Source organism: Carettochelys insculpta, chromosome 2 (assembly GCF_033958435.1).
Source record: "Carettochelys insculpta isolate YL-2023 chromosome 2, ASM3395843v1, whole genome shotgun sequence".
NCBI lineage: Eukaryota > Metazoa > Chordata > Testudines > Carettochelyidae > Carettochelys > Carettochelys insculpta.
Genome location: NC_134138.1, coordinates 279,307,308 through 279,320,778, shown reverse-complemented (window position 1 = coordinate 279,320,778; position 13,471 = coordinate 279,307,308). Strand labels below are relative to the sequence as shown.

At 46.1% G+C, this 13,471-nt stretch overlaps 1 protein-coding gene across 3 annotated transcripts in view; it reads right to left on the bottom strand.

The window, feature by feature from the left end:
- OBSCN (obscurin, cytoskeletal calmodulin and titin-interacting RhoGEF) overlaps positions 1-13,471 on the bottom strand; it is a 270,890-nt gene that overhangs the window by 28,868 nt on the left and 228,551 nt on the right. For 2 of the 3 annotated variants that reach the window (XM_074985301.1, XM_074985298.1), the window contains 7 exons: positions 11,001-11,140; positions 10,187-10,387; positions 8,147-8,229; positions 7,137-7,310; positions 5,485-5,644; positions 3,469-3,585; positions 493-657 (listed from right to left, as the gene is read on the bottom strand). In XM_074985301.1, coding sequence (XP_074841402.1) covers positions 493-657; positions 3,469-3,585; positions 5,485-5,644; positions 7,137-7,310; positions 8,147-8,229; positions 10,187-10,387; positions 11,001-11,140 — 1,040 coding nt within the window. Of the gene's footprint in view, positions 1-492; positions 658-3,468; positions 3,586-5,484; positions 5,645-7,136; positions 7,311-8,146; positions 8,230-10,186; positions 10,388-11,000; positions 11,141-13,471 lie in introns of those variants that run through there. The other variant, XR_012644111.1, reaches the window with a different exon arrangement.

Below are 13,471 nucleotides of genomic sequence, written 5' to 3'. Positions count from 1 at the left end.
AAGGTGTATTACTTGGGAAAATACATGCCACCAAAACACATGGCCAAATTCTAGTTCCGTATGAGTTATTGAAAAAGTTTGATCAACTTCAATAAGATCAGGATTTGGTCTATATTGTTTTGGTGACATATTCTGTGGGCACCTAAATCAGTATGTGGGTGCATGAAATGGGCCAGTAAACATGCTGCAAGCAGGATTTCTGGCTGTTTAGAAGGTGAGTTGTGAAGATAAAACACCTATATTACCCACGGAGAGGGTCATACATAATGCTCTATGTCTAAGCTCAGTCAATCCAGATTCCAGTCACATTCTGCAATTTATTATATGTAACAACACAGAATTAATGCTAATCACTTTGGTAGATGTTAACCCGATTCTCTGTTTCAAAGGATTTGTAAAGAAGCCACTAAAGAATATGAACCATGTGAGGCCTACCAAAGGCAGGAAGAGCGCTAAGCATGAGAGATTCAGAGATTCAGAGATTCTACTTACCTGTCGGATGGGTTCTCCTAGGATTTCCAGGGTTCCTGGATAGTTCTCAATGAGTGAGATATGGAGGTTGTTTTCTGCCCGCTGGGTGAGTGCGGACACAATGGCGTAAGACTGCTCCAGCAGGGCACAGTTTTGGCTGTTTCTTGCTTTGTTTCGGATTAATTCCTGTGAGGGAACAAAGCAGTTGTGACTGGACATTTCCAAGCGTTTGCCTTCTGCTGGGCTCTTCACGCAGCACAGTCGTGATCCAGTAACCCGGCTCTCCATTCGAGTCCACCTTTGCCTCATTCTTTCCCCATCAGGTGAGCTGCCATGGGAACAGCTTCTCTCCATGCCATGTGGATGGCCTCATTGACTAGCCATGCCACACTTCCTATCAATTCGTCGAGGCAAGGCTCAAGTGAAGCCCCCTAGTGAAATGCTTATCTGGCTAATCGAAAACTGAACATCAAAGAGATTTGCATATTTACCAGACTATTTCTAATATAATTATCATGATGGTAGGTGCCAAGATGAGTGAAAGAGTTCAGAGGATGCTGCTAAAATACAACCATCAATCCAGTGAAAATAAGTAGGGAAGAATATGCAGCAAATTGCTCTCAGCATCACCCTGCACTTTTCCGCTGAAATGAATGGAAATACTACATTTGTGCTTCTCTTTACTGTTCTGGTAATGTTTGTGCAGGGGCTCTGAACAAACCTCAGGGAACCTTCCATACTTTAGGTGTGTAGGGCCAGACAAGGGTGAATAATTTGGAGGCATGATTGAAACTTTTCCAAACTATTTAAATCTCTGAAATGTGTAAAATATGTATTTGTAAAAATTCTGTACTTTGGGGATCCTGATATTATGTTCTTCCACTGGATTGAAAATACCACAAGAGAGGAAATTCTGACATTTTTCCTTTGTTCCTGCCTGGAACATGGAAGCAAAGAAGCAGCACAAAAGTAGAATCAGAAATGTACGGCTGGACAGGGCCTCAGGAAATCATCTAGTTCAGAGATTCCCAACCTATGGGTCCCAACCCAAACATGAGTTGCCATTAGATTTGGTAAGGGTCACTGGCTGGGCAGATCCAAGCTGCTCTTTAAGGAGCCATGTAGCTCTGGATGCTGCCATCTGACCCCCCTCCAGCTCCCAGTTCCTGCCCTGCTGTGCTGAAATGGAACTCGATTTAATTGGTTTAATGGCCAGCAGGAGGGATCCAGCCAATAAACCAATTAAATTGAGCCCCATTTCAGTGTGGCAGCGCAGAGAACTGCCCCTGCTGCAGGTGGGAGAAGGGAGAAGGAGGGCTGAGTGGAGCCGTGCAGAGCAGGTGGTGGTGGCGGCATACTGACGAAGGAGCAGCAAGAGACAGTAGTGGTGACAGTGTGTGGAGCTCGTGTGAGGTACATGGGAAGGGTGGTTTGGGGCTGTGAGGGGTTTAAGCCTTGAGGTGGGGGGTGGTGGTCTGGGGCTGCAAGGGGTTTAAGGCTGGGGGTGGGGGCTGGTGGTCTGGGGCTGCGAGGTGTTTAAGGCTGGGGGTGGGGGAGCTGGTGGTCTGGGGCTGCAAGGGGTTTAAACCTGGGGGTGGGGGGTGGTTTGGGGCTGTGAGGGGTTTAAGCCTGGGTGCAGAGGGATGGTTTGGAGCTGTGAGAGGTTAAGCCTGGGGGCAGGGGGTGGGTTAGGGCTGCAAGGGGTTTAAGCTTGGTGGAATCGGCCTCCCCTCCCCACCAGTTTTGAATTGCCCTGGGTCACAAAGTCTTAATGAATTGTCAAAATGGGTCACTGTCTCAGGAAGGTTGGGAACCGCTGATCTACTTTCTGATCCCAGCTTGAGGCAGGACCAAGCAAACCTAGGCCGTCCCTGAGAGGTGTTTGCCAAACCTCTTCTTAAAAACCTCCAATGACAGAGATTCCACAACCTGTTATAACCTATTCTAGAGATTAGCTATCCCCATAATGAGAAAGTTTTCTGTAATATTTCACCAAAATCCCTCTTGCTTCAGATTACGCTCATTACTGTTATCTTCAGTGAACGCGGAGAAGGACAGATCATCATCTTCTTTATGAGAGCCCTTAACATATTTGAAGTCTGATGTCAGGTCCCCTTTCATTCTTCTTTTCTTAAAATTAAATATGCCTCGTTTTATGTAGTATATAGGAACTATTACAACAAATAGTCTATGTATGTGTGTGCATTTGTGCATATGTGTATACAGATATGAATATGTATAATTAATAATTAAATCCTCAGAGAGTGAAATGTTTCAGAACTTTCAGAACTGATTGGCTTTGAGTTGACACAGCCATGGTTTGCAGTAGCTGGAGAGGTAGCTCTTACATTATTTGACTTGTCTTACCTTGAACTGGGCCTAAAAAGTGGAAAGGGAAGCTGCCTCTGTTGACAAGTAAATGGCATGTGCATTGAAAATGAGTTGTTTTTATAACTGGGGTCCTCCTGGGGTCAGCTCAAAGTTGTGTCCTGAGACAGAGCGAAGTGGAGGAGACTTGTAGATGACCTATGCTCCACTCGGAGTACCAGGGTTTAATGAACAACCTTTCACACTGTTTAAGCTTATAAAACTATCCAAAGTGCACAAACCTTTGTCCTGATTTGGATCTCCCTTGCTCAAGACTAATTACAATGGAGTTATACATAGAGCCCTGCGCAGATACAACATTTCTATCCACATCCACAAAAATGAGCTGCAGATCTCTACATTTATAGCGACGAGTGCAGATACCCACAGACATAAAGCACATCCATATCCCCAAAAATGAACCCTGGCTATCTGCATCCACTTCTGCAGATGCTGATACCTGCAGATATAAAGCAGATATCTGTGGATTTGCAGGCTCTGGTTCAACAGGTGTGAATCTAGCATAACTGAGGTAAGGGTCAGCTCCATTTCCTCCAAAGACTCCCCGAAACAGAAGGCAGACGCATCACACTAAGAGCAGTAAGAACATGTGTACTGGAAGCTCCTTACCTTGATTATAATTTGATACTGCTGGATCCTGTTTATGGGTCTCTCTAAATAGTGCTGCAGAGGAGGTATAGGTGGCTGAGAAGGATCCTCACTGGCTAAGGTTTCCTCTGTATATCTCTGGTGAATGGTACATAAGAATGAAGAATGTGTGTGATGCAAAATATGGCCAACAATCACAGCATCACACAACACAGACCTGTACCTTAGTCTCCCCAGCAAACAAGTGTGAGCCTAATAAGCACGAGTAAATCCCACAATCCTTTGTCCCCTCCAAACTGTGCAGCCTCACCACTTCGGGAGGGTAGGTTGATGCGACCGGGAAGATCGACCAAACCAGGGTTGATCTTCTCGAGTCTGATTTCATGTGCCTGGTAGAGACGTGTGAAATCGAACTATCTGGGGTCAGCAGTCAACCCCTGTACTCCTCCATATCGTGAGGAGTCAGGGAGGTCGACGGGAGAGTTTCTCCCACTGACCTCCCTCCGTGCGGATGGCCAGGTAAGTCGATTGCCAATAAGTTGATTCTAGCTACGCAACTGGCACAGCTAGAACTGCGTATCTGCAATCGACTTTCCTGCCCAGTGTAGACCAAACCTGACGTTGCTTTCTGGGTGCATCCCTTGCCTGTTGGCTGGCTGCTTAGTAAGCTGTTTGGGGGCAGTGACCCAGCACCCTGGTGATGCTATCGTTAGTATTAAAATGTGTTATGCTGCTTGGAAAATTGCACTGTGTGATGGGAAGCTGCAGCACTTTTTTTGTTCTCCAGCTCTAGACTGCTGGTTAACTTTGCACCCTTGAGGTCACTTATGGCGTGTGTTTTAAAGGCACCAAAGCTCTCCTCAGATCCTGCTAGTTATTGCTGCAAAGTCTTTGTGGTTGATCAAGTCTCTTAGTACTGACTGGCCTCTGAGAACAGACTAAGCTCTAGAGGACCTTGTGGCTTTTCACATTGAAGTTCGCAGGTCTGACTCTCCTTGTAGGTGGTCATAGCTCTGCACAGTAACATCCCTCTAAATATTGCTGCCACTCACAAGATCTTTGACCCACTGTGAAGGTGATTAAACCTTGTTTTGTTATAATTTCCTACCTATCTGTAGCGAGGTGGCATGGCCTCCCTCTGACCCAGAAGGGGTGAAACCATGCTGTGTGCCCAGGCAGGCAGAGCCAGGACAACCTCACGCCTCCTGCTGGAAGTGGCAAGGTGGGACAGGAGGTATAAAAGGCTGTGGTCCCAGCTCAGTGGGGGACACAGCAGCAAGGGGGACAGATGCAGCCTGCTCTCTCCAGGCTGCTGACTTCACTACCAAGCAAAGAGACACCCTGCGTCCAGAGGGCAGTGGCTGGGACAGCCACTGCTTATCCACCCGCTGAGCTGAGGTACCCAATGCCGGGGTAGTAGGAAGCAACCCAGGGACACTAGATTAGAGTTTGTTTAGGATGCTGCCTGGGTCCACATCAGCATGATGTGCTTGGGTCCTTGCTGACCCAGGGGTGGAGCGCTCTGCCATGGTTTGGACCCCAGAGGAGTAGGGAGGGCCTGGCTCCCCCTACTGTCAACCCCACCCCAGGGTAGCAGCCTCCCTGCCACTGGCCAGAAGGTCTGCACTTGTCTGCCCTCTGCCAGAGCTAAGACAACAGACAATTTGCTGCTCAGCCCTGCCTGAGGCACAGAGCCCACAGAGGCTTGTTGGCTCTGCCCTGCCTGCTGGCCAAAGCCCATATGCTCTTCACTGCCAGACCCTGTAGGCTGTTTGGGGCTCTGCCCTGTTAGGCCAGCCAGGATGTTAACACCTGCACTGCTAATTCTCCTGGTACTAGACAGTGACCCAGAACGGAGGGGCCACTGCAGCACTTCTCCATTTAGCCATCACATTATTGCATTACATCTGCAGCTCTAAATGGCACCCCGAGCTATTCCGTGGCCTGAGCCACGCCTGGGCTTTGCACTCCGGAAAGCAGCGGGGTCATGCAAGGGTGAATCCCAATGCTCACTATGCACTTGGGCTAATACGCTACCTTGTAGAACTCCTGAATGGCATTGCTGAGCACAACAGACTCGGCCTGTATCCGCCCCACCAGGTACTGGATGTACTTATCAAAGGCCTCCTCATTCTTAATGAAGCACATGGCCACGTCGTCATCCGTGTCGCATTTCTGCAGCTCTGGGAAGAAGGAGCTGTGGAGGTGGACAAAGAGGGACAGCTGAGATGAAGCTGGCACAGAGGAAATGGAACACAGACAATGGTAGGAACCTGAACAGAGCTCTGCACCTCAGTGCCCATGATCCCAGTTTAATTCAGCTTGAGGGTATGACCTGTGTTGTCGGTGTCGCAATCAGACCCAGACATAACCTTTTAAATGCCACTGGGAAAGTATTTCATCACACCTGAAGCTGTGGCAGAAGACCCTCCTGGCCAGCATGAATTTAAGGAATGCTTAGTGGGACAAAGGAAGAGAAGCTCTCAGTGGCTCAGACAGAGGCAGAGAACTGGAAACTGCTCTCTTTACGCCTCCATTCGGAAGTGCCTGAGTTCCCGCGAGTGCATGAGATTTGTCCTCCTCTCCCGGCAGTCAGAGAAAAATTTGCTCAGGACGACGGGAAGCCATTTAGTGAGCACTGCATCGGAGGCAAATCTCTCCACAAGGGGTGGAGGGTCATGTCTGGGTTTGGTGGCATGGTAGCTTGGCTACGCTTGCGTGAGGGGGTGAACACTGAGCAGTGGGTCTCAATACAGACTCCAGAGCAGTAGGTTCCTCCTCTGAATGTTTGGGAGCACAAAGGTTGCGTAAGACCCAAGCTGCCTATAAAGTTGTAGAGGTCGGGCTCAGCAGGCCCTCAGCACCTTCTGCCATGTGGAGGCATTTTGCAACGGTGCTTGGAGACCAGGGCTCTGGGCTGCACATGTGATGTCCCCTTCTGCTCAGACATTCAGGCTGCTGGAGGGAGGAATCTGTGCTGAGGGCTGTGCATGGCTTTTGCAGGAGAGTCAGTATATCAGTGCATTGCAAGCGCTATTTTTGCCCCTTTTGACTGTAAAATGCCAATAGGCCACAGTTTAGCCCCTGGTGAATAAAAATGGGTCATTCAACCAGGTGTTCAATCTACACAGTCTATCTCAGTCTTTAAATGCAGTATTGGAGTGTTAAAGAAGCACCTCCACAGAGAGCAAAGACAGTGTGCTTTACAGGGATTTTATATGCATTCAACAAAATTTGCCCAGTAGGGCAAGAAACGCCTAGTAGATCTTGTATCAGAGGGGTGTACCTGTGAGTCTGTATCTGCAAAGACAATGAGAAGTCCCATGACACCTTATAGGCTAACAGATTTTTTGGAACATAAGTTTTCGTGGGCAAAGACCCACTTCATTAGATGACATCATCTGATGAAGCGGGTCTTTGCCCACGAAAACTTATGCTCCAGAAAATCTGTTAGTCTATAAGGTGCCACAGGACTTCAGCAGATCGTGAGGCATTTTAAGATTATGGGAATATAACAACACTACTACTTTCTGATTCCCATTCCTGTGCCCTTGCTCTTGCCTCCAGAAATGCTTATGCACTCCCTTCGGCCCTAACTTTTCCCACTTTCCATGGTATGACTGACAACTATGGTGGTTTTCTCACTAACACTGCAAGGTATCAACTGATTTGCATCCAGGTCTACCTACTTGGAATGGAAGTTCGCAATAGCACTGACATTTCGGAAGATAGTCGATTTCTGACTGGCAACAGCTTCTGGGATATCAGAGCAGCTCTCTGTGAACTGGAGGTGATGGGTCTGGAGGAACTGCAGATCTTTCACAAATTCCTCCTCAGAGTTCAGAAGCTCCTGAAGGATGAGGCTAAAGGGACAGCAAACACAGATGGCCGGGCAGTTACAAATATTGTTCTTGACTGGCTGATTTCCAAGAGGGGGCATGTTCTGTTCCTTCAGGGCCCCAGCTGCAGTTTGCTGGACACCTTCTCCTGGAGCACAGCTGGACTGCCCTGGTTGTGCTGGAAGGCTGCAGATGGCCCTTATCTGTTACACTTCAGCACTCTCTGTAGATATCATATTATCATAGAAACCTAGGGCTGGGATAGACCTCAGGAGGTCATCAAGTCCAACCCTCTGCCCAAAGCAGAACCAACCCCAAATAAATCATCCCAGCCAGGGCTTTGTCAAGCTGGGACTTAAAAACATCTAGGGATGGAGATTCCACCACCACCCTAGGTAATGCATTTCAGTGCTTCACCTCCCTGATGCAAAGCACCTGCAGGGCAGAACTAGTTACACTGGAGGGGACCGCAAAGCCTTAATACCTCGATGAAATCAAAGAGCCAAAGCAGGCAACTACTCAGCCACACACTGATATGCAAGGAACATGCAGACTGGACAAAAGAACAACTCTTTCAACCAAGCTGGTTTAGATCAGGTGACGTTTTCGCAAACCTAAGCCAGCAAAGACTTGAAATGCAAATGTTTAAAGTAGGTTGGAAGTCTCAAGAGCTTAGGTGGACTCTGGGGAAGGGAGCAGGAGGGATTTAGCTGCAAAGAAATTGGGCTTTCCTCAGACAGCCCTGGAGGCTCAGATGAAATATGTGGATCCTTCTCAGGAGAAGCTTGAGACCCAAGAGTCTCTGTTAGTTCTCATGGCACTATCCCAGAAGGCCTCTGTGACAATCAGACAGCGCTCACCTCAGCTTCTTTTTATATTCATCTTCTGAAACAGATTCTCCAGGGAACTCAGGAGCTTCTGATGCGCCCCACTCCGGCGACAACTAACAGACAGACAAGACACATCAGTTCTCCAGGGCAGGAAAGTCTGTATCATGTAACTGGGGCGTATTTGCGGGGTAATTTCAGGCACGTTGCTGTCACATGCAGCGTGTTTCTGTCCCTAACCAATACCATTGCCCTCAAAAGCCACTTTTGTACAGGTTAATGATCTGCCAGTGACAAAGCTGTATATCACTGCCAGACAGCAACACTTGCAGGGTTTCCAATGGTGCTGCTTGGAGGCAGGGCTTCCACAACACCTCTTCTGGCTCTGGGAGAGAGGAGGACGGTGAATGAATAGGGAAAGAAAGGGAGAGTCAACGGCAGGCTGAAGATCTTTTACAGAACAATGGATCCACATGTCCATGACGAAATCTGAGATCATCTTGCCCACCTGCTGGTCGGTGGACCAATGTAATCTAGCAGTCTGGTATCCAGCACTGACGGAGTTACTGCTGTAGCTTATGAGGTTGGCACATCGGCGTGTGGTATTAAAGGTTCCAGGTTTGTTTCCCACTGACAACCCAATAGATTTTGTTCCCTGGGAAACTTGTACTCTGCCATGGACCTCTGTGTTAAACGTAAGGCATTTAAAAGCCAAAGGGATAATGGATGCGGAGACTGTGGTGATGGGAGCCAATATAAGAAACTGGACAGATGGCCTCTGGGGCTCTAACCTCAAACATGGGACCTTCTCCTTGAAAGAGGCACCTGTGTTATTTGAGATTGAAGAGCAATTGACTCTGATTCTCAGGATTAATTCAGTGTCAAAATCAAAAAAGCACACCTGGTGTGACCAGCGTAGTACACACGTACTGTAAAAAAACCTTTAATCAATATATGGCAATGTGAACTAAAGCAAGGGCAGTGGCTACACAAGCAGGAAGCTGGGATACTGGGAAGCTCTGGGGAATGTTCCCTTATTAAAACAGGAAGGAGCAATTGGCAAAGGCAGCTGTGAAGAAGGAGGGCTCAGTTTGGAAGATGGGCCATGAAGCCGTGTTATTTCTCTGGATAAAACATCCCAGCCTGGAGAGACCCATGGGGTAGTGAAACACTGTTGATCAAATGCAGGAGGGCAGAGAATTTAAAAGTACTATTATACCATGATAAGCTACTGTGTAACAAGAGATGATAGGACCCCGAGTTTATCATATCTGCAACTCCCAGTCAAATGTGGTCAACTTACAAATAAAAATATGGCTTTTCTAACTGCCAATTCTGCAAGCAACTTGAGATCTGACTACCTTACTCTCCGTCACCATCGACTGGCCCTGCAGGTCAAATCAGGCAATGAGTTACATTGGAGTGATCCCAAAACAACCAATAAGCCCCATTGTTAGAAAACACCCCTGGGATGTAGGAGTCCAAGGCACAAGTCCCTGGCCTGCCTGATTTAGCTCTCCCAGCTCTGGGCTAGTGGCATGTTCATGTTTTGACCAGAAATATAATCTAGATCTGACAACCCTTCCCAGCGAAAATTTAGTCAAAATTGCAAAATGTTTTGGTTTCAGTGAAACAGCATTTTTGATGGAAAAAAGTTTAACTGACTCGTTTTTTACCCCCTCTCCTTCCAATGATGTCCTTAATGACACCTATAAAACCTGCAAGTAGGGACTCTAGATAGCTACTGGGAGCTGAGCTGATGAGTACACCGGGGCCATTTTTATACAGAATCATAGAATCATAGAATACTAGGACTGGAAGAGACCTCGAGAGGCCATTGAGTCCAGCCCCCTGCCGCAATGGCAGGACCAAGTACTGTCTAAACTATCCCTGACAGACATCTATCTAACCTGTTCTTAAGTATCTCCATATATACTTCCTTATATATTTCTTTTTTCAGAGTCAAACTGCCTTGCATGGAATCTCTCAGATAGCAGGTGCAAGGAAGGAACTGTTCTAAGGTGCAAAGGAAACAGTTTTCATTAAAAAATTAAAATAAGGAAGATGGATCACCTTTAACTTCTTGTCCAGATAAGCAGGCGACACCCATCCCTGCCGGGAAGGGCTGGATTTAGTGGGTTTGGTCCTGACTAGCCACCTCAGAGGATGAGCAGAGTCAAGGACTTCCACATACTGTCCTTCTTTCAGAGTGATGGTTTCCCTGTCAGCTCCAATGGGCGCATAGTCAGCTGTGACCATGTAAATGTCAAAAATCTGCAAGCATGAACGGAAAGTTATCCATATGCATTAAACCAAGGTTATTACAGCAGCAAGAGCACATATACATTTTACCAGTGTTAAAACTTTGTCTTCACCATCCCATAGTCATAGAAGAGACCCATTCGCTCCATTTTACAGATAGAAAACTGAAATTCAAAAACATGAAGGCAGTTTTTTTTCCAACAATATCAACTATCTTGGGTGACTCAACTTCATCATCATCCCATAGAACTGGACTGGACCTTGAGAGGTCATTGAGTCCAGTCCCCTGCCCTCATGGCAGGACCTATCATCAACCCTGACAGATTTATTCTTCCAGCTTTCATTCACTTCAGTTGGAGTGGTAAGTACTCCACACCTGAGAAAGTCAAACCCTGGGTGTCTTAAATTGAGCAATCAAAATTAGTGGACACTCTTGAAAATGTTGACCCAAACAACTTGCTGAAGACAAAACAATGCGTGTGAACGCACAGTCTTTAACTTTTAGTCCTGAAACTGTGCAAGCCTTTTTAAGATGGAAACTCTTCAGATATACTAGACTGGTTTATTCAGAATGATTATTCCTAGTCGGTGCCTGAGTGGCGTTTACTTATGGTATGCACTGTACCTCCCCTCTAGAATCCCCATCCTCAGATTCAGAGGAAGACTCCTGAACAATTGAGGAAGGTCTAGATCTGCCATGGCGTGGAGATGGAGATGGCGTTTTAGATTCATCATCACTGTCTGCTCCCGGCACTCGAAGTGTGGCTGAAATGGAGAACAGTGGGAAATGGGGACGGAGATGAGATATTGCTCTCCTGTGAAAATCAAACCAGGCTCAACCCCACAGGATTCTTTTTAATCTTCCCAAAATCAAACATCCCCAGGACAGACCTTTTGCATCATCCAGTGGATTGAGTGCCTGTTAATAAGTGTGACGGAATGTGCACAAAGGGCAAGCTAAGACCCTGAGCTTACATGATTGACTTCAGCAGCCCAGCAGAGGGGTAACATAGGAGGATGTGGGCCCATACTGCCACTGTAAGTTCAAACACTGTTGGAAGAGCAACAGGACTATGAAAGATTCATATTTTCGTATAGACCCTAATTCTCATTTCCGTGAAGGCTGCTGGGGTACTTAAGGGTTAAGGAACGACTGGGATAATGGTTACCAGGGTGTAGGGAACGATGGCAAAGGCGGCATGCTTTCTTCTGCTTGACAGATAACGTTTCCTACTGTTTCCCTCCCTTCCTGCTTATTCAGGGTAGATCAGTGATGCTGTACCAGGCTGTATAATGAATACCCTGTGTGTGAAAGTTGTGTTATCTTCCTCTCTCCTTTCTTTTTTCACAGCTACATAAATTCCCAGCTCAAGATTATGGCTTCTCCCCACCCTCCATAAATTGCTGATTGAGGGCATTTGTAGCCTTAATGCTGTAAACAGTAAACACGGGCAGGTATAATTATATTCATTGTGTGGCATTTATGTGATTGCATGGGCATTTATGTCATTGCATAGTCATTGCATGGGCATTTATGCTCATCAGAGAGCCATAGAATCCCAGGGTTGGAAGAGACCTCAGGAAGTCATCAAGTCCAACCCCCTGCTCAAAGTGTGCGCAATCCCAACTAAATCATCCCAGTGAGGACCTTGTCAAGTCGGGACATAATAACCTCTAAGGATGGAGGTTCCACCACCTCTCTGGGTAACTCATTCCGGTGCTCCTCATGCTTCTAGGGAAATAAAAATTAAACAGAACTGGCCTGCATGTCTCCCAGAGTGATGTGCTGTGACAGAAATGTCTGGCTGAAATGAACTTAGCTCAGGTTCATTCTGACATGCTATTAAATAAGGGTTTAGGGAGAGTGTAATGGTGGTGTATTTACATACTAACTTGGATAAAGTAGCGTATCCGTGGTTAATTTGGTGCTCACTTGAATGTTTGGGTTCCAGCTAGAACATGTAAATGCATTAAAGAACCCTGTCTACTCCATCTGCCTCTGGGTCCCTCTTTTTTCTTTCTTACAATGGCCAGTTTACATCTGCCTAGGATAGGCTACATCTACGAAGCAGCTTTATTTTGAAATAAGCTATTCCACCATAGCTAGTTTGAAACAGGGCTGCTACACACAAAAACATATTTCGAAATAGCACCTAGCTATTTTGAAGAGCATAGTCTGCACACATAATGCTTATTTTGAAATAGTGCCTGTTTGGAAATAGATATTTCTAAATAGGTGCTGTTAAGATAGGGAATAAGCACTATTCTGCGTGCCTATGGCTATACTATGGTTCCTATTTCGAGCACAGTATTTCATGCCTGATAACCATTGTCCTGTGAGGGCTACTAGGAAGTCTGAAATAAACACTTATTTCAAACTCCAGTACAGCGTAGCCTGCTCTAGGTTCAAAATAAGATGCCTTGAAATAACTTAACAGAATTCTCACAATGCAAATTGCGTATCATTTTGAGCAAGGGCTACAGGGTAGCCCTAGTCTGTCTTAATAAAACCTTTCTCAAAATAGTTATTTCAAAATAGGTGTTATTCTTCCTGAAATGAGATTTACCAATTTTGAAATAATGTACCTGCTATTTTGAATTTATTTTGAAATAGCATGTGTGTAGAGTAGGCAACAGCAAAGTTATTTCGAAATAACTTGGCTGTGTCGCTGTAACCATACAGGGGACCTGAAAATGAATGTAAATACTACCAACTGCCATTCTGAAGCCTATTTATACTGCCAGAGCAGCATAACTCAGCTTTAATGTAAGAGAATTACATTTGAATACCTTTGGTAATAATAAACATTTAATACATGTATAGGGCTTATACTGTTCACAGCACTAATTAATTAATCCTCACCATGCTCTGGTGAAGTAGATGTACAAATATTATTAACCCCATTTTACACGTGAAGAAACCTATTTGGAGGGAATAAGTGATCTGTACAAAGCTGTTCAGCAAATTACAGCAGCAGAGCAAAGATGAGCACAGAGGAGTTCTTGCCCCCTGATCACAGGCTTAGATGATGCAGCCTCTCTAGTCTAGTAATTCACTGACACGGTAAAATAAGAACATAAGAACGGCCATACTGG